Source organism: Oncorhynchus kisutch, linkage group LG3 (genome assembly GCF_002021735.2).
Source record: "Oncorhynchus kisutch isolate 150728-3 linkage group LG3, Okis_V2, whole genome shotgun sequence".
NCBI lineage: Eukaryota > Metazoa > Chordata > Actinopteri > Salmoniformes > Salmonidae > Oncorhynchus > Oncorhynchus kisutch.
Window position 1 is genome coordinate 63,004,862 of NC_034176.2, and position 22,861 is coordinate 63,027,722.

The window sequence follows — 22,861 nt, forward strand, 5'->3', positions numbered from 1 at the left end:
GTACCTTGAAAAGACTCATGAGACCATAGGCCTACTTGTAAAATGCACATGAGGGGGTACTTCAGGTGTACTCCGGGCAGAGTACAGTTCAGTTGGTGGTACAGTAACCAAAAAAGTTTGGGAACCATTGCTGCTGTATGCAACCCTACTTGACTTGTTCCCTTATCTTACCAACAGAATCAATTCACCTCCAGCAAACACTCATATAATTCCCTGGAAATGCCAATTGGAGGACAGCCTTTGATTTCCACATCTGCAATGATGCCACCCACTGGCTATGGGATTGCATAGCATGCTTCAGCACTCTCCTTATTAACATTTAGATTTTAAAGGACACATCAATCCCTCTGGTTCAGGGGAGAAGTCAAGGTGTGTATTAAATAATTCCAACAAATAGATGGGTTATGACAGACTGGAGGTCTGAGTTCATCCAGGAAAATGGAATCCTCCGATTGGTCCATGGGGCTTCTACAGACAGTCTTTATGTGAGGCTGGACAATCCCATTGGTCACGAGACACCATCACTCATCAGTGTCTCAGAGTCAGAGTCAGGCCACAGAGGCAGTTGGACACATGAAGCAGAACTTACTAAAACACAAAGCGAAGCACCACAGTATATGAGACCAGGTCCGGGGTGTTCAAGCTCTGGCCAAACACGATCACATGGCAGAGAATAGTGAGGGCTGGATGCCACGAGGCAGGCCTTCACAGAGAGGAGTAACACATCTGTAATAAGAAGAATTACCCCAGAATAAATTACAGTCACAGAACAATCGTTGAAAGAAGCAGAACTCTAGAAATCAGCGGATCTAATCCGACTGATTCAACCCATGCATTATAAGGCATTAACCAAACATTTGTTACGGACATCACACAATTTCATAGTGACTATACATACAAATGCTGATCTGTAAAATGTCGTTTTTAAAAAAGAACCAAAAACATTATCTGATTGACTGGTTTATGCAAAAACATATTCTTAAACCATAGATGCAATTTGTTGGGAATCGGAGTTGCATGGTGGGGGTTGGATCAATATCTGCAATCCCATTGTACCTATTGATCTGCAGATTCACGAATGAAATTGATTTTCTGAGGTAGACAATGCAGGCATATTCCATTCTACCCATACAAAGATGATGGCAGATTGGGAAGGTAATTTAGCCCATTTTGAGACTAGGCACCCATCTCTGGCTCATTTAGCCAATGGTGCTACTGCTGTGTAACATAGTTATCCATCTATCAGTCTGCTGACTGTCAAACCAGAGCTGTACTTACACTGTCCTACCAATGGGACACCCGTGGTGAAGGATATCAGAAATTACAGTCCCGGGATTAGACAGAGACAGACGTCAGTCTGTAGACCTTACAGCACTTAAACACTAAACTGTTGTTGCACTGATGGGTAAAGTATTCACACAGGGCAGGTTTATTGAGTTTGCCGGCCACTGTAGAGTGCCCATATATAACCCAACTCCAATACATTAATGTGCCTTCCCCACTTCCTTTATAAAGGTCATTACAATCTTTAGCTTCCCCTCACTAAATAAACACTTTCAGCATAACATGGAGCCAAATCCAATATGAACAGGTCTTGTGTGGAGGAGATTGGTACAGAGTGGTACTGTTGAGGAAGCAGCTGTGGGATCAGTGAAACAATGCTCGTCAGCAGATAATGTGTCAGTCAATGATGCAATGATAATGTTGTAGCAAGTACAAACAAAAAGTTAATAGCTGGTCTGCGATCAGGCGGGTGATGACAGGTGAGCTGTGTTATCATCATCATCATCATCATCATCCCTGCCTCCTCCGCCAACTTGAACTCTGTCCTTCAGACCAATCATACAGAAGGAGAAAGGCAGAGTGACAGGGTTTCCCATGGGTGGTGGCAGGAGAGGGCATCTGACCCCTGACCCCTGTGTGACCTTTGGGGAAGGACGTGTCACTATAGTGTCCTGATGGCCACGGGGTAGAGAAGGGACATGTGCTCGGCCCCCTTGATGGGCAGCTTGCGGCTGGAGTAGAAGTGGATGATCTCGGGGACACTGTCGAAGGGACAGCTGTTCTGACCCAGGATGTACTTGTTCTCCTTCGTCCTCGACAGCTTCATGTGCATGAAGCCCTGGCTGCTCCTAGAAGGAGAGAGAAAACATTATTTCAGCTCTAAAAACGATGAATGCTTTATCTCCCAGCGGTACAGTGTGACAGATCATTCCCAGCCGATGCAGTACAGTAGGGCTGGTTTAGAACCCAGGTCACATACTGCGTGCTCATACGTACAGTAAGTAGAGAGTGCTACAAGTCTAATGAGCAGCCAGGAAGAATCACTTAGGCTACACCAGTTAATAAATGCAGAGCAAATGAAAAGCTCCCTGGGCTGTGCTCCCTTCGGTATTTCTAGGGCTGAGCCGGAGCCTTGCATCTGTGTGCTTTACAGCTCTTAAGTAATCTCCTGCTCTGGAGCCTTGTCTTAATGAGAAATGTGGCTGTATAAAACCCATTATGCTGCACTAGACAGAAGCTGCAGGGAGAAGGGCAGTGACACAGGCCTTTGATCACATAGAAGGAGAGGAGGAGTGGAGAAGAGGAGGAGTGGAGGAGAGGAAGAGAGAGAGAGAGGGGGCGGGGGAGGAGAGCGAGAGAAAGAGGGGCATGATGAGGTAGAGGGGAAAAAGAGAGAGAGGAAGATAGCGAGGAAGAGGGGGAGAGGGGGAAAAGGGAGAGAGAGAAGAGGTAGATGGTGAGGTAGAGGGGGTAGCGGAAAAGTCCTCAGGAGACCATTTATCAGAAAACTTTTTTTTTCTTTCTTTTTCTTTTTAAACACAGACTCATGGTCCCAGAGAAAGTTTTTTTTTCTTCTGTTTGCATTGTGCAATGCCAAAGATACTGCAGAATCAGCTCACCCGGAGGATTTACACAGTTAGGAAAAATATACAATATTTAGCAGAGCCGGTGTCGCCTCTCCTGTCAACAGAAATAAAAAACAGTGGAATAAAGGCCAGACAGTGATGGACTGCAATTACTTCCTGTTCCCATAAGAGGGGAGTGGCATTCGAAGATGGAAATATGTTTTCTTATCCATTCTGTCTCTGTGTGTGTGTGTGTGTGTGCATTATCAGCAGAAAGCACAAATTGCTGGGCATCTTAAATGAGATGTCCATACTTCCCTTATCTTATAAATACATTTGGAAAGCCTGAAGCCATATTCATCTCACTAAGACACCAGCAGAAACAAAGCTATGGAGAGAACTTTAGGATCAAGGGGACATTTAACAGGTTCAATTAAGGGACAATAACAATTAAAAATGACATTTCTCAAAACAGAGGCAAATACTTACTGTAAGTCAAATCTTTCATCAGTTCATGAACCAAGAGACAAAACCTTAGTGTGACACGGTGAAACTAGTAAGGACCAATGCAGATGAAGGACAGTCAACAAGAATTCTCTCATATCTTCTCTTCAACACATTGCTGCTGTAAGACTGGCAAGTCACAGCCTTGACATGTATAGTTTCTGCACTAAAATGATGGTTAGAGAGGGGGAGATGAGAGGAGTCGGAGAGGGGGAGACAGAGACCCTAAAAGAAACGAGGGAGATTGAGAGCATCTAGCGTGAGGAGAGGTGGATGATCGTTTTATAAGAGAGCTGAGGGAGAGGACTGCAGGGTTTCTCTGCTGATATAAAAGTGAAGTAAATACAGCTAGTTTCAGCCTCCTCCATCACTGATCAGCCAGCCAGCTCCTCCAGTTAAATACATCTCTGTCATTACCAGGATGTTCATCAAATCAAAGTTTATTGGTTGGAGTAGATGAGGACAGATATCTCTAGTCACACAGCCTGTTCACTGCCTACATCCCAAAATACACCCTGTTCCCCATTTAGGGCTTAGGCCAAAAGTAGTGCACTATATCGGGAATTAGGGTGCCAATTTGGGATGCAGTCACTGTGTTGCTGCTTCTTAAGCTGGGCCAGGAGAGGAGAGGCCACTCTGAAGGCAAAGTGTGTTTGATTTATCAACAGCTTGAGGAGACAGGCCTTGGGTTACACGAGCACACCACTTAAAAAGCTAAACACATCAATAGGAACATTTTTAAAATCCCCCTAAGATTTTCTTCCCCGTCAGCGTTTAGCTACGCTTATCGCGTTTCAGCTCCGTGGAGACTCAGAGACAATGGCGCAATAGACCACTACTCACTGCTGTCTGATAACAGAAATGTAGGGCTATTTTTGACAATACTGGGCCTTTTGTGTTTGTTATCGTATCCTATTTAGTTGTGCGCTTTTATTGTCTAATCGGGATTAATTTCCCTCTGGAGGTCTGGTGTCCTGTTCACCGGGGGTCTATGACTTTCACTTGAACCCTCTCATCCTCACAGCAGAGAAATAGGCTGACAGCCATCATCGTTTATCTCTACCTACCTCTCTACATATATTAGACTGCACCACGAATGATGCTTCAACGTAATAAATCCATGGCTTCAGAGAAGCCAAAACTCACCCAACAGAAGATACTGATCCAGAAAGAAAGCCATGACCTTATGAAGCATTGTGGGACAGGAAATGTCCTGAATAGCTATTCTTCCGGTTTAATACATACTGTGGCAGCCACAAACAGAGCGTGTCTGACTGGAAGGATTACAGACATGATCAGGACATGACCACACCTGTTCCTCGTGGTTGAGAGTGACTTTAGAAACAAGAATGTGGTTGGTTCTGATCATTATAGGTCAACTATATTGTACATAACACAAAGCTGTGTTGTTGTCGTGTTTCATTTGGGAACCATTCCGGTTGTGGTAATATCCAGGAAGAAAACATGCATTAATAAAACGTACTGAACTGTGCACTGAACTGCACGCACACTGAACTGCACACTCCACAACAAACTGGGAGAAACTGTCTCTCACAAGAAAGACAAAGACACTTTCCTGAGACACTTTTGCCTCTCCTGACATGAGTTCAACTGCCAATGCGGAGAGCTTTTGTTGTTCTTTCTACAACTCCAAGGCTTTATAGTTTCTCATGTGTTGTAGCATCAACACATTTTGTTGCATAAATCTTTGTTTTCCTCTTTCATCAACAGTTTATTTTCTACCTCAGTCAGCCCGTAAACCCGGCTGTGTAAAACCCCTCCCTGGGGGAGGAGGGAGAGCTACGGCTCTCAGAGACCAGTGAGAGGCTAAATGTGTTTTATGCACCTAGAAGACCACTCATCTTCAGAGAGAGAGAGAGAGAGAGAGAGAGAGAGAGAGAGAGAGAGAGAGAGAGAGAGAGAGAGAGAGAGAGAGAGAGAGAGAGAGAGAGAGAGAGAGAGAGAGAGAGAGAGAGAGAGAGAGAGAGAGAGAGAGAGAGAGAGAGAGAGGAAGAGAGACAAACAAGGTACCCTCTCTCCCTGTCAAAAGGCTCTCGGGACTGGTGGTTAGTGAAAGTCTGGGCCTTCATCAATGATGCAAAGCACAAACGTGTCGCCGAATTGGCCCCATGAATATTTCAGCAGCTCCAGACATGGAGTATCTAAACACAGGGTCTTCTAGCCTCTGCCACAGAGGTTTCAGCATCTGCCAACATGGTGTATCTGGCCTACACATTGGGTTTCCAGCCTCTGCCACAGAGGTTTCAGTAACTGAACTCTGTCACCCCCTCCCCACTGCCGACTCCATGAATCAACCCGCTGATTGTTTACTGGGTTGATCTGAATGACCCTACAACCTCCTCTGCTTCCTACCAGTACTGCACAACTAACAGTCACGCTGGCAGGACACCGGCACATGATCCACCACACACACCAGAGCGGTTTAGAAATATCTGCCTTCCTGCCTTTGCCCTCTGTCCTGTGTGGATGACATCTCCACTGATCTGTGCAGGAGGTCCAACAAAGAGTGTGTTGTAAACAGCCTTTTACACAACTATGATGTATGGTTCACAAGCACACAGACACGGAGCAATTCATTCCATCACTCCTTTCTGGATTAGTCCCATTATTCTGGGATTGACATTGGTGGTCCTAGACACACTCAGAAGTCTACGTGTTTGAACTTTGAACTCAGAGTCAATATGACTTTCTACTACAGTGACTGGCCATGGAGGCAGCCGGACTGACAGGGTCAGAGGTTCAGTGCTGCTGGCTGAAAGGTCACAGTTCGTGGGCTCTAGCTGAGAAGGAAAGCTGCTACTGGAGATCAACAACACTCCTCTCCTCCACCCCCTCAGACACAGCATGGGACGTGTCCTAGTGACCTTCCGAGTGACACAGCGGTCTGAGGCACTGCATCTCAGTGCAAGAGTCATCACTACAGTCCCTGTTTCGAATCTAGGATGTATCACATTCGGCCATGATTGGGAGTCTCATAGGTTTCCGCACAATTGGCCCAGCGTCGTCCGGGTTTGGCCGGGGTAGGCCGTCATTGTAAATAAGAATTTGTTCTTAACTGACTTGCCTAGTTAAATAAAGTCACCACAAACAACCCCAGCCCCGTCTATCCAATAAGACCTACCAGCCTACTGCACCACAGTCCAGCCAATGGCCCAGCACTGTCTGTCCAATCAAGCCCACCAGTCTAATTCCCTGTGTGTGTCCCCTGGCAGGCCAGAGCAGAGTCCCAGAGCTCTGGTAATGAAATGAGCAGTCAGTCAGTGTGAGGAGCAGTGGAGCAGCTCTGGACAGCATCATCTCCTCCTGCTGCAACGTATCTAATCTATCGCTGACTTTATCGACAGATATGTGCTTTATTGTGAATAACAAAAGAGCACAAATGTCAGTTTCTATCTGAAGAAAGGTGACAATAATAGTGTACAACTGTCTTCCATGGCCATAACTCCAGCGGTTATCCTCTCTGCAGCTCATATCAGAGGCACTTTCTCTGCCCCTGTGGTGAAATGTTTTTCTCAGCCAGGGATTGCTGTGTGCTGGTGAAATGGCAGCCCGCTGACACTCATCAGTTGGCTGGCTCCCTGCGGTAGTGTGAGCCCTCAGAGCCTTCGGAGTCGATGGGATGTGACTGCCCTGTGGAGGTGAATGCCAGCTGTGCAGCGAGACCCTTTAAGCTACCCTCCAGCTAAATGTCAGACCAGACTAAACCAACCAGGGCCTGTCCCCTGGACCCTCCGCTGGCCTGTAGACAGGTCACAGTCAGGGGGCAGAGGTCAGCTAAGGGGGCATTATGAATTCAGTTCTGGGCAAGTCCACGGGGCTAGAGATGTTACCTGGTGGAGGTGGGAGGGCATCATGTAGGAAGGACAGGGTTCTTAAAGGTGATGTGTATAACCATACTGAAGAGACAGTCAGCAGGTAGGTAGGAGGTGAGGAAGACCTGTGGGTCCATGAGATATTTCCGTATTTCATGTTCAATAAGTTTGCAAACATTTTAAAAAAAACATGTTTTCACTTTGTTATTATGGGGTTTTATGTGGATTAAATCTAAATAATAAATGTTGAATTCAGGCTGTAACAACAAAATATGGAATAAGTCAAAAGAGGTATGAATACTTCTGAAGGCACAGCAGGTGCTGGATATTCTCTAGTGTGTGAGAGGGTGTCATCAACTGTACACAGATTACTTGTGTGTAGTGGACAGTATGTATGGGAAGGGTCTTACTTGAGTGAGAGGGAGAAGTCGTTCTTGCTGGTCTCACTGTTCCTCACCAGGTAGCTGGCCTCTTTACACAGCCTCAGCAGAGACTCTGCATCCGTCCTGCTGATCGCTCCATGGTACCAGCTACAGGGTGAGAGAGAAGAGGGAGGATATAGCAGAGTTTCAAGTGGAGAAGGTGTCTTATCTAACATCAAAAGACAATCAAATATCTCCACAGCTCTACCTCAGAAGAACCAACACAAAAGAACCAAATCCATAGAGAGAATCACAGGAATAGAATGACTAGTCATTATAATTCTGTGGATAGAAAGACGGTAGGGGAGGATAACTTACAATTGGCTCTCCAGGGACATGGAGGGGTCAATGCGTTCCCCCAGAGCAGCACTGCAGTGGTCCAGAGAGCTCATCTTGGTGTTGACCAGACAGCAACTGGAGTGGATGCGTGGCGGACGCCCTCCTTTACCCTCCCTGGTGGGCGACATTCTGGACTTCTCCGCCCCTTCAAACTGGACTGTAAATGAAGGAGACACAGCCAGATATGAGAATCACAAGACAACAGCATCTCAATAGAGACATCCTGGAGACATTTCAAACATCAGCCTTGGAACACTGGACACCCCGCCTCCGTTTCTGTATAAAGCTAAGGGACGGGCCTCGAGAAATGGAACCACTCAAATTCATAGGGCTATGGATGCAAGGACAGACCATCTATGATATCATAATTACAGTTTTAACCATGTTTTGAGGCAATTCAGTGTTTGTTTACATAGTTTGTAAACCGAGTGAAAAACAAGCTGATATTTTGGAGCCTGACGGGGTACGACAGTTGAACTAAGCTCATGACACATTTACAAGTTATATTGTTCAAGAATCAATGGGTATATCTCATGACATTATAAGTCTAAAATGGAAGTAGCAACTAAGGATTCTAGCTTCAACAATCTGACCATTGAAATCCATCTTGTGTTTCCTGCACTCATCAATTACAAGCAATGCAATTGAAGTGGCGTTGAGTTCAGAGAAGCATGTGTTCAAAACATCAGGCATATCTGTGAAACACTGGGCCGCTGTGACTTCATTTTCATGATTCCTCCTGGTCTTTCCCGGCTTGTATGCACTGTTCTGCAGTGAGACGTGTTAATGAGAGGAGACAACCATGCCTCAGTGTTTAAACACACACCGCACCACTCTGTACAACACATCCCCCTCAAGGAACTTCACAGATGAAGGCAGAGCGAGACAGAAATCAATCCAGCCACACTGTGTACACAATGCCAGACGGGAGGGAAAACACAACATGCACAAACTAGTCCAGGTTAATCATTGAGCCAGGCCTTGAAAAGTGCCAAGGTCACCAACTAGAGAATAGACAGGCTCCTTTGGAAGTTGGCACTTCTCAGGGCTTTGCTGCTCGGCCTGATGGGGGATCGGAGGTGATCCATCCAAATCTTGACACGACCCTGACAGAGTTAGAGATGTGCTTTTAGACCAAACAGAAACACGCTACTCAATCTCCCTATTTACACAGTCTGATGTGAGATCAGAGGGTGGGAGGGGACCAGGAGTAGAAGTTGAAACCTCAGAACTTCCTGGTAGTGGTCAGCGGTCAGAGACACTGACACAGGAGAGTGGGCTGTTTTACTCCACAGGTCATTTCTGTAGTTGATGTCACACTATCCTTTGGAAAGAGCCCCATTTCCAGTTGCCTTGGCTTGCTACCCCCAACAATAAACGGAGGACACCCTTCAACATCAAACACATTACCAGTCTGTCACTGACAGAATGTTGAAGACCGCTTTAGGGCTTCAAGAGGAGTGGAGCAACATCAAACGATGAGCCTCTGATGGAAGCAGTTCATTTAGCATACTCTTAGTTGTGATTGTATGCCCCCCGCCACCACTCATCTCAAGGGCTAATCTCACTCCAGGCCTGGGTTTAACTACACTGAGTGGACATAGCTCCTCCAGACAGACAGACAAGAGCCGCTGGAATCACAACTTATCGATGGAGAGAGGTGGAATAAGCTTGTCTAGTCTCGACCACACCTCCAGTCAAAGGCTAGCGTTTCACTTTCTGTAAAGCTATTGTAACATTGAGAGTCCTTACAGTCCTTCCACCATTATACACTGAACAAACGTATCAAACGCAACATGTAAAGTGCTGGTCCCATGTTTCATGAGCTGAAATAAAAGATCCCAGAAATGTTCCATACGCACAAAAAGCTTATTTCTTTCAAATGTTGAGCACAAATTTGTTTACATCACTGATAGTGAGCATTTCTCCTTTGCCAAGATAATCCATCCACCTGACAAGTGTGGCATATCAAGAAGCTGATTGAACAGCATGATCATTACACAGGTACACCTTGTGCTGGGGACAATAAAAGGCTACTGTGCAGTTTTGTCACACAGCAAAAGTCTCAAGTTTTGAGAGAGTGTGCAATTGGCATGCTGACTGCTGGAATGTCCACCAGAGCTGTTTCCAGTGAATTTAATGTTAATTGCTCTACAACAAGCCACCTCCTATTTCATTTTAGAGAATTTGGCAGTGTGTTCAACCGGCCTCACAACCACAGACCACGTGTAATCACGCCAGTCCAGGACCTCCACATTTGGCTTCTTCACCTGCGGGATCGTCTGAGACCAACCACCTGGACAGCTGATTAAACTGTGGGTTTGCACAACCAAAGAATTTCTGAACAAACTTTCAGAAACCGTCTCAGGGAAGCTCATCTCATCATCCTCACCAGGGTCTGGACTTGACTGCAGTTCGCTGTCGTAACCGACTTCAGTGGACAACTGCTCACATTCGATGGCCACTGGCACGCTTCATGGCTGAATCCCAGTTTCAACTGTACCAGGCACATGGCCGACAGCGTTTATGGCGTTGTGTGGGCCAGCGGTTTGCTGATATCAACTTTGTGAACAGAGTGCCCCATAGTGGCAGTGGGGTTATGGTATGGGCAGGTATAAGCGACGCACAACAAACACAATTGTATTTTATCGATGTCAATTTGAATGCTCAGAGATACCGTGACGAGATCCTGAGGCCCATTGTCGTGCCATTCATCTGCCGCCATCACCTCATGTTTCAGCATGATAATGCATGACCCCATGTCGTAAGAATCTGTACATCATTTCTGGAAGCTGAAAATGTCCCAGTTCTTCCATGGTCTGCATATTCACAAGACATTGGCACGTTTGGGATGCTCTGGATCGACGTGCACGACAGCATGCTCCAGTTCCCGCCAATATCCAGCAATTTCGCACAGCCATTGAAGAGGAGTGGGACAACATTCCATAGGCCACAATCAACAGCCTGATTAACTCTATGCAAATTAGATGTGTCGCGCTGCATGTGGCAAATGGTGTTCACACCAGACACTGACTGGCTTTCTGATCCATGACCCTACTTTTATTTTAGGTGTCTGACCAACTGATGCATATCTGCATTCCCAGTCATGTGAAATCCATAGATAAGGGCCTAATGAATTTATTTGAATTGACTGATTTCCTTACATGATCTGTAACTCAGTAAAATCGTTAAAATTGTTGCATTTGTTTATATTTTATGAATCAATAAATGTAGATGTCTTCTAGAAACAACCTCATGTAAATGCCTGACATGCACAACTAGAAGCAATTAACTCTGCCTGATGCTAAGCTACATACTGAAGAGCAGAAACCTATTCTGAGCATCCCTGAAGCATGCACAGCATGTGCTTACCACTGGAAAAAGCTACATCATACATACATGATCATGTTGTTCCACCAGTGACCACCAGGGGCTCCCCTTAACCTAATTTCTATTGTTCATGTGAATAAGTATTTATTTTATTTAATAAACTAAGGCTTCGTTTACACAGGCAGCCCAATTCTCATGTTTTGCCCAGATAATTGGCTAAAGATCTGACTGGTCAAAATACCAATTTGTGCCAAAGAAATAATAATAATCTGAATTGGGCTGCCTGTGTAAACACAGTTCCATGGCTTGGCTATACAAAATGATAATGATACAGTTTATAGCACTAATACATAGTTGAGTCTAAAGGTGACACACATTGTACAGTATAAATGAGGCAAAATGATTTGCTTTGCTAGTCTCCGTTGTTAAATAAAAGTCAAATATGGAGGATACATGCTCACAAATCGGTTTCTGTAAACCGTACAAGTCTGATCCATATATGTTTAATGTATGTGTGAGAGATAGGGTTTCCATGGAGACTGACCGGGTGGGAAAAGATGCGTGTTTGCAGCCCCTCACCCTGTCAGCCAGGACACAGCCAATCTGTAGCTCTGCAGCAAACCTTCCCCTGTGTGTACGTCTGTGCAATAATGTCACAGGAGGAGACAGCAGGAGAGGGACTGCTGTAGTCTATATATTGTATTTCCGTATCTCTATATAAAAAAAAAAATGGCCGCTGTATCTCTGAAACAGTGGAGGCTACAGAGGGGAGGATGGCTCATAATAAATGGCCGGAACGGCATCAAACACCTGGAAGCCATGTGTTTGATACCATTCCACTAATTCCGCTCCAGGCTTTACCATGAGCCCGTCCTCCCCAATTAAGGTGCCACCAGCCTCCTGTGCTCTGAACGTGTTGGTGTGTGCTATATGAGTGTGTCAGTATGTGTTTGTGAATGTGAGAGTATTATCAGAACACGAGGAGTTCCCATTTGAGGAAACTTTCGGTCAGCTATTTGTCATCACTGTGGCAGACAGAACACGTTCTTGATGCTATCAGCTATCACATACCAGTACATGACATTGGCAAATGTCTGTGTCCATTCCAGGTCTACGGCTATGAAGGAATATGAACCAACACTAAAGTCTGTTATAATTGGTTTGATGGTGATAGTTTAGACTGACGTTCACCTGAGCCCTATTCAGAGCTCTCAATCCCACTGTAATTATGCCTAATACTAATTCCTAAACACCTCAATTAAACTCTGACATCTACAGTAACATCAGATCCATAAGGAACCAGCTCAGTGTGATTAAACAATTGTTCTTCTCTTGCTTTTGACTCCACCTAGGCAGAGTGAATGGCTATCCTCAGCGGCGTTCACCACTCAACCTCTACCGTCAGAACAGGCCTTTTCAGAGGCAACGCAGATAGCTTCAAAGAGGCATTACTAAGGAGTGAGCCACTAACAACAACAAAAAAGCGACCATTTTATTTGTTTGAGTGTGAAGAGCATGTGTCTTCTATGATTGCCAACCGTCTCCCCCACAATAGCTGGAGCTGCAGCGGTATTATAGTTTGGCTGATTCCTGGCAATACGTAGCCCAAACTCATTCCCTTTCATTCTCCACCGCTCACACTCAGGACAGACAAGAGGGGATTGAAGAGAGGATTGGCACACAGGTAATGAGCCCTGGGGGGCAGTTAGAGTGATGGAAGGACCCACGCGGACGCACACACACGCCATTCTGTGTGTGTGTCTGCCAGCCTGTCTACACGACCTGTATTGTGGCGTGTAAAGCAGAGCAAATGGAATCTAGGTATCAGATTGAACCGTCAGTCAGACGGTGATGGATGGTTGAAGGGCCCACCCTCTCCAGCCTTCCACCTATCTCTACAGGCTCCCAACAAAACACAGGCTGCAGGGATGGAGGGAGGGGGGTGGAGGTAGAGAGGAAGGAGAGGGAGCTGATTGGCCACAAAGGGTCAAAGGGACATCTAGAGAGGACCAGAACATGCCTAGACCAAAGCAGAGCAGAGATAGAGCGACAAAGGAATCCAGCAAGCTGAAAACCACTCACTACTGCCTCCTCTCACTGAGACAACCACCCACCTTCCACACAGCACATTTACTAATTAAGCCAGCTAATTAATTCTCATTTACTAATGGTACTTCCATCCAAAGAGTGAGTTCACTGGTCAGTGGGGAAAGCTGGAGATCTACTGCTGTATTATAGGGTTACAATTAAGATTTCCAGCTTGATGTGTGAAATGATTAACAGGTTTGAAGGCTCATTGAAATGCATGGCACATTGTGAGCATCAAACCATAAAACCATACAAGGCCATGGGAGAGAACGAGCAGCTTGTAAAACCCCTGCTTTCTGTTGACATCCAGGGGAAGTCGAATAGGATCTGCTGAACCCACTGGTCTTATTCTCTGACGAGTTCAACATCAAGGCACGTTATTTTTCGATGTAATCCCAAAACGTATCCCGACGAGTTTTCCCAAAAACAAAGGAACAATCCTCCAAAGGCTTAAAAGCCTGCAGATTCCTTGAACAAAAATGAAATCTGGATATCTTTTAATTACATTGTTTTGTATTCCAGTGAGACAAAGGGACGAGAAGGTAAGAGAATGGCCTGAACACCCAGACAATCAATTCACATCAGAAAACAAAGGCAAAAGCTCTTCATTACATCCAGACAAAGGACTGTCTTCTATTTATATGCAGATGTAATATCTTTACTGTCACGGCTGTCAGACAATATTTAAATATGATAATGATGTTGAACTGGTGAGACAGGTTCTGTTCGGCTGTACTGGGCACTGTTCCATCCAGGTCCATAATCACACATCATAATGGCCCTGGTAACACTGGTAACCTGGAGACCTGGTTACGACCAGGAGGAGCATTGGCTTTTGCCCCCAACAACAGTTCTAGGATCAGATTAATTACCCTACACTCAACTCGAACCATTAGGAGGATGTCAAAACATCCGACCCTGTGGCAGTGGTAAGGAACAACTTCTACCTACTCTGTCCTCATGTTTGAGTGGAGGCCTGCCTGTAGCCAGAGGCGACAGGTGGTGAGAGCCCTACAATTGTACTCACAGGAAGGTCAGAGAGCCCTCCACCCCCAGTCTCTATATCCAACATCTGACCCCTGTGATGTGGTGGGAGTTCAGACAGAGAGAGGATCCTCTTTCAGCCAGACGCCACACTAAAACCCACTCATATACCATGCATGGGGGAAGTGGAGCCATTCCCAAGGTATTATGGGGCATAAATCAGACATCTGCCCTGTCCTCACCCTCAGAACACAGCCAGCTCATTTTACAGGCACGCTCTCTGGTGGAGGATGGCTCATTGTACTGGTTGGAATGGATAGAACAGTATGAAGGACAAACACATTTCCTATTTAAACCCCAGTCTCCATTGGTCTCTCTACAGTAGTACACCCCCTCTACACTACCAGGGGAGTACAGAGCCTCAGCCTGAGTATTAGTTCTGCTACACATGGCCCCTCTCCTCTCTCTCTCCCTGGATAATTAGTTACTGATTGTAGAGCTGTGGAAAAGCTGCAAACATTGGCAAACACACAGAGGCTTCATAATAGGAAATGGACCATGACACTATTAACCGAATCACAAGCAAGTCTCAAGTCACAAGGTCCATGTCTCAAGTGAGTCTCAAGTAGAATGGGTCGAGTCTCGAGTCAAGCCCAAGTCGTGCATTCTAAGAGGAAGTCAAGTTGACACGTTTTTAAAAAAAGTCAAGTTAAAAATGCATCTATACATGCAATGACTGCAAATCTTTGTCTATTTACTGAGGCTACCAGACAGCCCTTTCAATAAATTTGTCTACAACACATGATGTAATTGTAAAATAGGGATCTTGTAGCAGTCGTCAGGGCGTGACATCAGCAGAATGCAAGGCAGGTTGACGTGCTCAGAGGGTAGATTTATTTTACAGGTCTCAGCGATCCAATGGTGAAAGTCCATATCATACAAATACACAAGTAGAGTAACCAAATATACACAGTCCAAAGAAAATAGCTTCTGTATGAGGCATAACCTGTCCTATCTGAACGGACATAGGTAGCGGGCAAGAGAGTACAGCCTCCCCTTGAGAAACCAAATCGAATCCATCTAACAGGAGCTCCTACAGGTACATATAAGCACTTGACCACTCCCAGGACCATACAATTACCCAATTGGCAATTACAACCAATAAACTGTTTCTACAATGTAAAAAGCAATTTCCACATCCATTCTAACATTTGTACATTTGTTTTAATCAGACTTGATGATTATTAATTTCATCACCATTCATACATGAGAAAATAATGCATATTTTTCAACGTACTGCCTCCATAGCTTGGCGCGCAGGCCACGTAGCCTTTTCTATGCGCACTGGGACACGCTCCTATTGCACACGACCAGAATGACAGAGACATACAGTAGGACACACACGGAACTCGGACATAACCCGAGAAATATGAACAAAAGAATCCATACATTGAATTAAATAAACAGAACTTCTACCACAGGAGTCTTGCGAACGTTCATGTGCACAATAAACATTGCGCCCACTCAGAGGGTAAGAAATGGTATGACAAATTAAAATGGATCGTATCAAACAAGTGTAGCAATAAACGGTACAGGACGGAATGATGAAACGCCAGCAAACACAGTAGGATTATATATGGAATACAGCATTGCATTTAAACGTGTGAGAGCAAGAAAACTCTCTCCGCTGGCGGGAGTATGGAGAGCTCAAGTGGAGAGACTATAGTGTATCCTCACCACAGTAATCATTTGTTTTAATGCAAGCTTGAAATGTAAATTATCAATGTCAAGCAATTTTGACATAACCAAATGGCCAGTAGGCCTATACTAGTCGGTCTAATTGTTGCCCGATGCCCCATTCCTGGTGTGCTTGCAAAGTAAACAGTCAATATTCTTGATCACCAAACAATTTATTATGGCAATCCTCTTTCTACAATTTCATGTTTGTGCTGCACCCGATTTTATAGCTGTACAGCAAATCAGAAATATGTTCACTAGTGCACCCGACCTGTGTTGATTGACAGTTTGCTGGTCCAATCAGAGGGCCAAGTGTGCATTTCACTAGACAATCTGTTGCACGGTTGGTTTTTGCTGCGGTTACTGTCTCTTGCTGAGTGTTGCCATAAAATGAGTGACAACACGTTACAAAACAAGAATGATCTATAAAGAGCAGTGGGCAAGGGGATGCTTGCCTTGGAACAGTTATGCCTATGTTGACAGTGGCATTATGGTTCACCTACACTTCCAATTACCCATTCAGAAGGCAATTCAGCACCATTAAAAGTAATGAGCCTTCGTCCACACAACCTGGCTAGTAATAGTGATTTTCTGCCCTATGTAATCCAGATGGAAAAGGGCAGTTATTACAGAGATAATGTGAACCGTCAAACTGATTTAAAGATACTGTAGAGCTGATCAATCACTTCCTCCTCACTCGATGAGGTCACACAGTAAACTGGCTGTTACTGTTTTCATATGTTGTCATAGTGAATGGAATGCTGTCTTACAACTGTATGGTATGTTGTCATAGTGAATGGAATGCTGTCTTACAACTGTATGGTATGTTGTCGCCCATGCAATTTCTCTACTTTGACAGACAATGACAGGTCACCAGTACAGTACCCTATCAGGGAACAGGAGGAATAGGAGGATGAGCCATGGAAATTAGATATGGTTATGGATATGGCAAGAGAGAGAGGCAAGGGGACATTGTTGATAAGGGGTAAGGGGTGCTGGGTGAGCCTCTCTTGTGGTGGTGAGATGGACAGACAGGACAGGGACAACAAAACCCACCATGGTGGTGCTGGTCACAGGCAGTGTGTCCAGGGGAGTGCTGGGCTGGCTGGGGGGGCAGAGCGGGGGGTGACTCCACCCCCTCCAGCAGGACCAGGGCAGGACTGTGGTTGAGCTGACCGACAGGAGGGGGCCACGGCAGATCCTTGATTACTTTAATCTCTACTGCAGGCAGCCCAGGTCACCAGGACGGGAGCAAGAGGGAAGGAGTGGAAGAGAGGGAGGTAGAGCGAAAGGGAGAAGAGAGAAAACACGCGAGAGATAAAGGGATAGAGGTAGAGAAAGATCAAGAGAGAGATGAGGGGGAAAGGGGAAAACAGAAGAGAGCAGAGTAAGAGAAATGCTGGACAGTAACAGGTACAGGTCAGGTTAGTATACCACAGCAGTCAATAGAACAGCAGGGGAAACCAGGAGAGAGCAAGACTGAAAAGGAAGGAGTATTAGTTTACCTGAGAGAGAGACAGACTCTGCTCTTTGACCTCTCCACTTTGCCTCTACATGTTTCTTTGACGTTTTACAAGGAGTCAACCAGTGGAATTTTCAACTGCAGGTCAGAGTCATTAATTACGCTCCAGGTTTAGCATGGAAAGTGGCTGAAGAGAGTTACTAATGAGGCTTTTAAAACACAGAATCAAAGACCTGAGCATGACTTGGCTCGTGTCAATAGCCTCACGGACAACACAAGCTCTAGTATGGCTCATAACTGAGTTACAAACTCTGAAACTGCCTCCACAATAAGATAAAGGGCAACATACAAGATTCTCTACTGGTGCCTGACACAGTGGAATCCATTGTACTGTAATGGCAGGGGGCACCCCACAGACCTAGCCCCTCAGTAATGTATCGCTCATGTCCAGATGGGGGTATTACCAGAGTAAATTGAGTGCTGGTGCGCCGGCCCATCTTTCACTGGGAATGGCCCACTTGTTTAATAGCACAGGAGGCTCGATAAATAAGGGGACGGGAAGGGGAGTGCATTTCCCTATCCACCAGGGAGCTGCTGGTCTGTTTGCTGCAGTGGCTAATAAAGTAACCGGGAAACAGGACTGGCTGTGCAGGAGGGAGTTCTACAGCTAGGAATGACATGTTGCCTGTCAAGTCTCATCCTTCTCTGGATAAACAAATAGAGTCCTGATGTTATGTTTCATCATTGAATTGCCCTCATAAAATAGTAGTAGAAGCAGTAAGATGCATTGTTGAAAGTAGAAAAAAAAACACAGAATGCCTAGCTCAAATACATTCCGGTCTAACCATTGTCTCAAAAACAATGACATTCAACCCCTATTCCAATTAATTCTTTACTATCCTCATGCCAAGTAAGTCATTAATGTAGAATCACCCACCTCAGGTGGAGTGACTGCTATTTCCACTGCTGATGAAAAAAACAAAAAAGCTGGGAGTTTTCTCACTGTCTATTGTCAGGTTTTATAGGCTGCTAAACTAGCTTTTATTCTGGGAGTTGAACGGACACATTATGTACTTGTCCTTGTTCTGGCCTGCAGGAAAAAGCTGGGGTTCAGAACATGCTAATGAGGAGGGGGGAAATCATCTCTGCAGATGAAGAGGGAAAACAGAATATTATTTTGGACAAGCAATTAAATACCTCAGCCTTAGTGCTGTTGTGGCAGGGTGAGAGTAATGTGGCTGAAGGACTGTTGATATGACAAGGGCTCACATGAGGATGGAGTCCTTACTATGAATGGTGTTCTCGGAATGAAGTTTCCTTACTTTAATGGTGTCCTCACCAAGGATGGTGTCCTTTCCTCACTATGACAGCCAATAGTAGAGAGAGTTATCCCTGGTTCTCAGACTAAGGCAAATAAGACAGAGGTATAGGGTTGGGACAAAGGTCAGAGCACTAGCAGCTAATATAATAACTTCCTGCCTTGGGATGCCTCACCGCTGAGCGATTAAAAGTCAAATTCTCATTTCAGGTTAGCATGTAATTGTTTTGGGAGTAGCAGGCGTTGCAGTGTTACGCAGCCTTGCTCTGGGGATGAAAAGCCCACTCTTACAGGTCGGTCTCAGCTTAGCTCTACACAGTGCAATAGTGTAGGTGAGCGGTCACACAGCCACTTCTAAAAGAAAGGTCAACTGATTCAAGTGGCAGAAGTACAGTGGCGGTCTTCAAACCTCCAGGTGTCTGATTCTCCCTTACCCTATAACCTGTTTCAATTTCTGTCAGCCCAAGAGCCTTTTCTGAATACATTTTGACTTGGATGTTATGTTGCGGCACGGATGAGTGCATCTTAAGGCCTTGACGCGTTGCTCTGAGACACAGTGTGAAGTGACCTGCCTGGGACTGGGGAGCAATGAGGGCAAATTCTTCATCCTAATTTTTCAGGCTGAGGTGATGAGAGAGGCTGAAACACAGCAGAGAATGCACAAAGACATTTGCACTCAAACATCTCTGGAGCCTCTATCCACGGCCTATCCAAGTCACACATACTGCGCAGTACTGTGTGCCAGATAGAACGGTCTGTGTGTGTATGACTGGGCTGGCACAGACAGGCATCAGGTCCTTTAGTTGGCACTGCCTCACCTTTGACATGTCCCCACAGTGATCCATGGGTTTTGCTTTGGGAAGAGGTGAATCATGAGTAGAAGGTTGCTCTCTTACTCAGTATGACATCCCGTGGGACTCCGTGACAGTGGAGGTGCCTTGAGCATTATGAGGAAGATAAAGAGCCCAGCTCACCCCGTTCTAACAAAACCCCCTGGGGTTTACTCTGCTCTACACGGTCTCTCACAGAGTCTCTCTACAACTATACAGTCCATTCTACTAATTTTCAGGACCTTATCTCTCAGTCAGGATGAATGTTGATTTCTCCAGGGCATATTGGATAGAAGCAGATGCTTGAGGAAACCTACTGAGCAAATGTTCCATAACCTATAGGAAGGTTGTATTGAGGTCTGAACGGATAGTTCAAGCTTCTGCTCTTTTCTGTCACCTGTAGGGAACACAATATATGGTATATACTTGGCATGTACGTTTCTCACTTATTGGTGGCACAAATTGGGATATGAGGGAGGGGAATGAGCAGGGTATATGCAAATTAAACACTGTAGTATATAGTAAATATTCTTGCACAAGCATTGGCGAGTCGTAATGGCTCATAGGAGCAGGAGCATGAGGCAGCTTGATGTACAAGTACACCTCCTGGACAGGACACTAGTCTATATCGCAGGGCCTTACTCCCAATCTATCTCCTTAATGCAGAGTGTCAAGCAGAGACGCATCGGGTACCATTTTTAAAGTCTTTGGTATCACTCGGGCCAGGGATCAAACTCCCAACCTTCCAATCTCAGGGCGCACACTCTAACCACAGGGCTACTGAATTGCAGTATAGTTTTAAAAAACTGTAGTGTTTTGCAGACTGTAGTGTTTTTGTGAACATTACTATAGTATTGGCTACAGTGTTTTTTTTGTTGCTGCAGAGAATGCTGTACTACTACAGTATACTACAAAATTCCATAGTAAGTATTACACATAATTGAGGGATACCACGGTGTATAGTATTCCACAGTATACTACAGTTTATTATAGAAAGCTAAAGTAAGTACTGTAGTATATTTTAGCCTAGTAAACTGGTATTTTTTCATGTGGGTATGCACATGGGTTAAATTGTTCCGGGTCCTACCGGGCCGAGACCAGGCACCTATGATCCAAATGAGAGTGAGGTGGAGCTGAGACCCGGTACAATCCGTTAGCCCATGGGTGTCAAACTCTGGCCCGTGGGCCAAATTTGGCCCGCGGGGTAATTATATTTGGCCCACGAGACAATACCAAATTACTACTAGAGCTGGCCCGCCGGTATTATACAGCGCATTCACCACTAATACTACAAATCCCATAATGCTCTGCTGTTTTCGCGCGCCAATCAGGACAGGACCCAGAAACGCTCTCTCCTCTGTGACAGTAGTCATAGCAACATAGACGCTACAACTGTCAGCGAGCTAACCCTTCCCAAAAATGGCGAAAAGAAAGGCAGAAAACAGGAGCTTTCTGGACAAGTGGGAGGCAGAATATCTGTTTACATATGTAAAAGACAAACCTGTTTGTCTTGTTTGTGGAGTCAACGTGGCTGTAAGTAAGGAGTACAACATTAGACGACACTATGAAACGAAACACCATGACAAATACAAGGACCTGGACATGACTCAAAGGAGCCAGAAAGTAGAGGAGATGAAAAGAAGTTTGGTTTCACAACAGAATATGTTTAAAAAAGCCACATCACAAAGCGAGGCTGCTGTAAAGGCTAGTTATATAGTGGCAGCAGAGATCGCAAAATCAGCCCGGCCCTTTAATGAGGGAGAGTTCATGAAAAAGTGCATGATGAAGGTTTGTGACCTCGTATGCCCAGAGAAAAAACAAGCATTTTCAAACGTGAGCCTGAGCAGGAACACAGTAGCTGATCGCACATGTGATCTTGCCACCAATCTGTATGACCAGCTGATGGAAAAGGGAAAATATATTGTTGCGTTCTCCCTCGCTGTGGATGAGAGCTGCGACGCATCTGATACTGCTCAGCTGTCAGTCTTCATCCGTGGAGTGGACTCAAATCTGTATGTTACGGAGGAGCTATTAGGATTCAAATCAATGCATGGCACAACCACAGGAAAGGAAATCTTTGAGGAGGTTTCCAAATGTGTAACTGAAATAAAGCTGCCGTGGGATAAACTCGTTGGATTAACGACAGATGGTGCGCCAGCGATGTGCAGTAAAAAGAGTGGACTGGTGGGCATGGTTCGGGAGAAGATGCGGGAAGAGAACTGTGCAGGTGAGCTAACTGTTTACCACTGCATCATACATCAGGAAGCACTGTGTGCCAAAGCCCTAAAGATGGAACATGTTATGACCACAGTAACACAGGTAGTTAACTTTATAAGAGCCAAAGGTCTAAATCACCGCCAGTTTAAATCTTTTCTGGAGGAGTGTGGTTCGGAATACGCAGACGTGCCGTATCACACAGAGGTGAGATGGCTAAGCAGAGGAAAAGTACTGAACAGATGTTTCGAGCTGCGTGAGGAAATATGTCAATTCCTGGAAACCAAAGGGAAGGATACAGCAGAGCTCCGGGAGCAAAGGTTCCTGTGTGAGCTGGCCTTTCTCTGTGACATCTCGAGCCATCTCGATGCGCTGAACCTGCAGCTTCAGGGGCGGGGGCGCATCATCACAGACATGTACGCTGCAGTGAGGGCCTTCAAAACTAAACTGTGCCTGTGGGAGAATCAGATGCTGCAAGGAAACCCTTGCCATTTTCCCTGCTGCCAATCCATAAAAGCGCAGATCTCTACCGCCGTGTTCCCATGCGCACAGTTTGCTGAAAAACTCAGTGTTCTCGCCGCTGAGTTTAGCCAGCGATTTGCCGACTTCGATGCCCAGAAATGCAAGTTTGAACTGCTTAGTAATCCCTTCGCAGTTGATGTGGAAAATGCACCAACCAACATCCAAATGGAGCTGATTGAACTCCAGTGCAACGACACGCTGAAGTCAAAGTATGATGCTGTGGGCGCCGCACAGTTTCCACGGTTCATCCCTGACACAATGCCTCAGCTCCGCACCCAAGCTGCTCAGATGCTCTCCATGTTCGGCAGCACTCATCTATGCGAGCAACTTTTCTCCTCGATGAAGATGACCAAAACAACTCACAGGAGACGTCTGACTGATGAACATCTTCGCTCGATACTGAGGATTTCTTCAGCTCAGAGCTTGAGC

At 45.5% G+C, this 22,861-nt stretch overlaps 1 protein-coding gene across 3 annotated transcripts in view; it reads right to left on the bottom strand.

The window, feature by feature from the left end:
- Window positions 1-1,406: 1,406 nt before the first annotated feature.
- LOC109886935 (SH2 domain-containing adapter protein F) overlaps window positions 1,407-22,861 on the bottom strand; it is a 115,011-nt gene continuing 93,556 nt past the window's right edge. For 2 of the 3 annotated variants that reach the window (XM_031810358.1, XM_031810352.1), the window contains 3 exons: window positions 7,927-8,104; window positions 7,597-7,716; window positions 1,407-2,132 (listed from right to left, as the gene is read on the bottom strand). In XM_031810358.1, the coding sequence (XP_031666218.1) occupies window positions 1,946-2,132; window positions 7,597-7,716; window positions 7,927-8,104 (485 nt within the window). In that variant the 3' untranslated portion in view covers window positions 1,407-1,945. Of the gene's footprint in view, window positions 2,133-7,596; window positions 7,717-7,926; window positions 8,105-17,142; window positions 17,308-22,861 lie in introns of all 3 variants that reach the window. The other variant, XM_031810344.1, reaches the window with a different exon arrangement.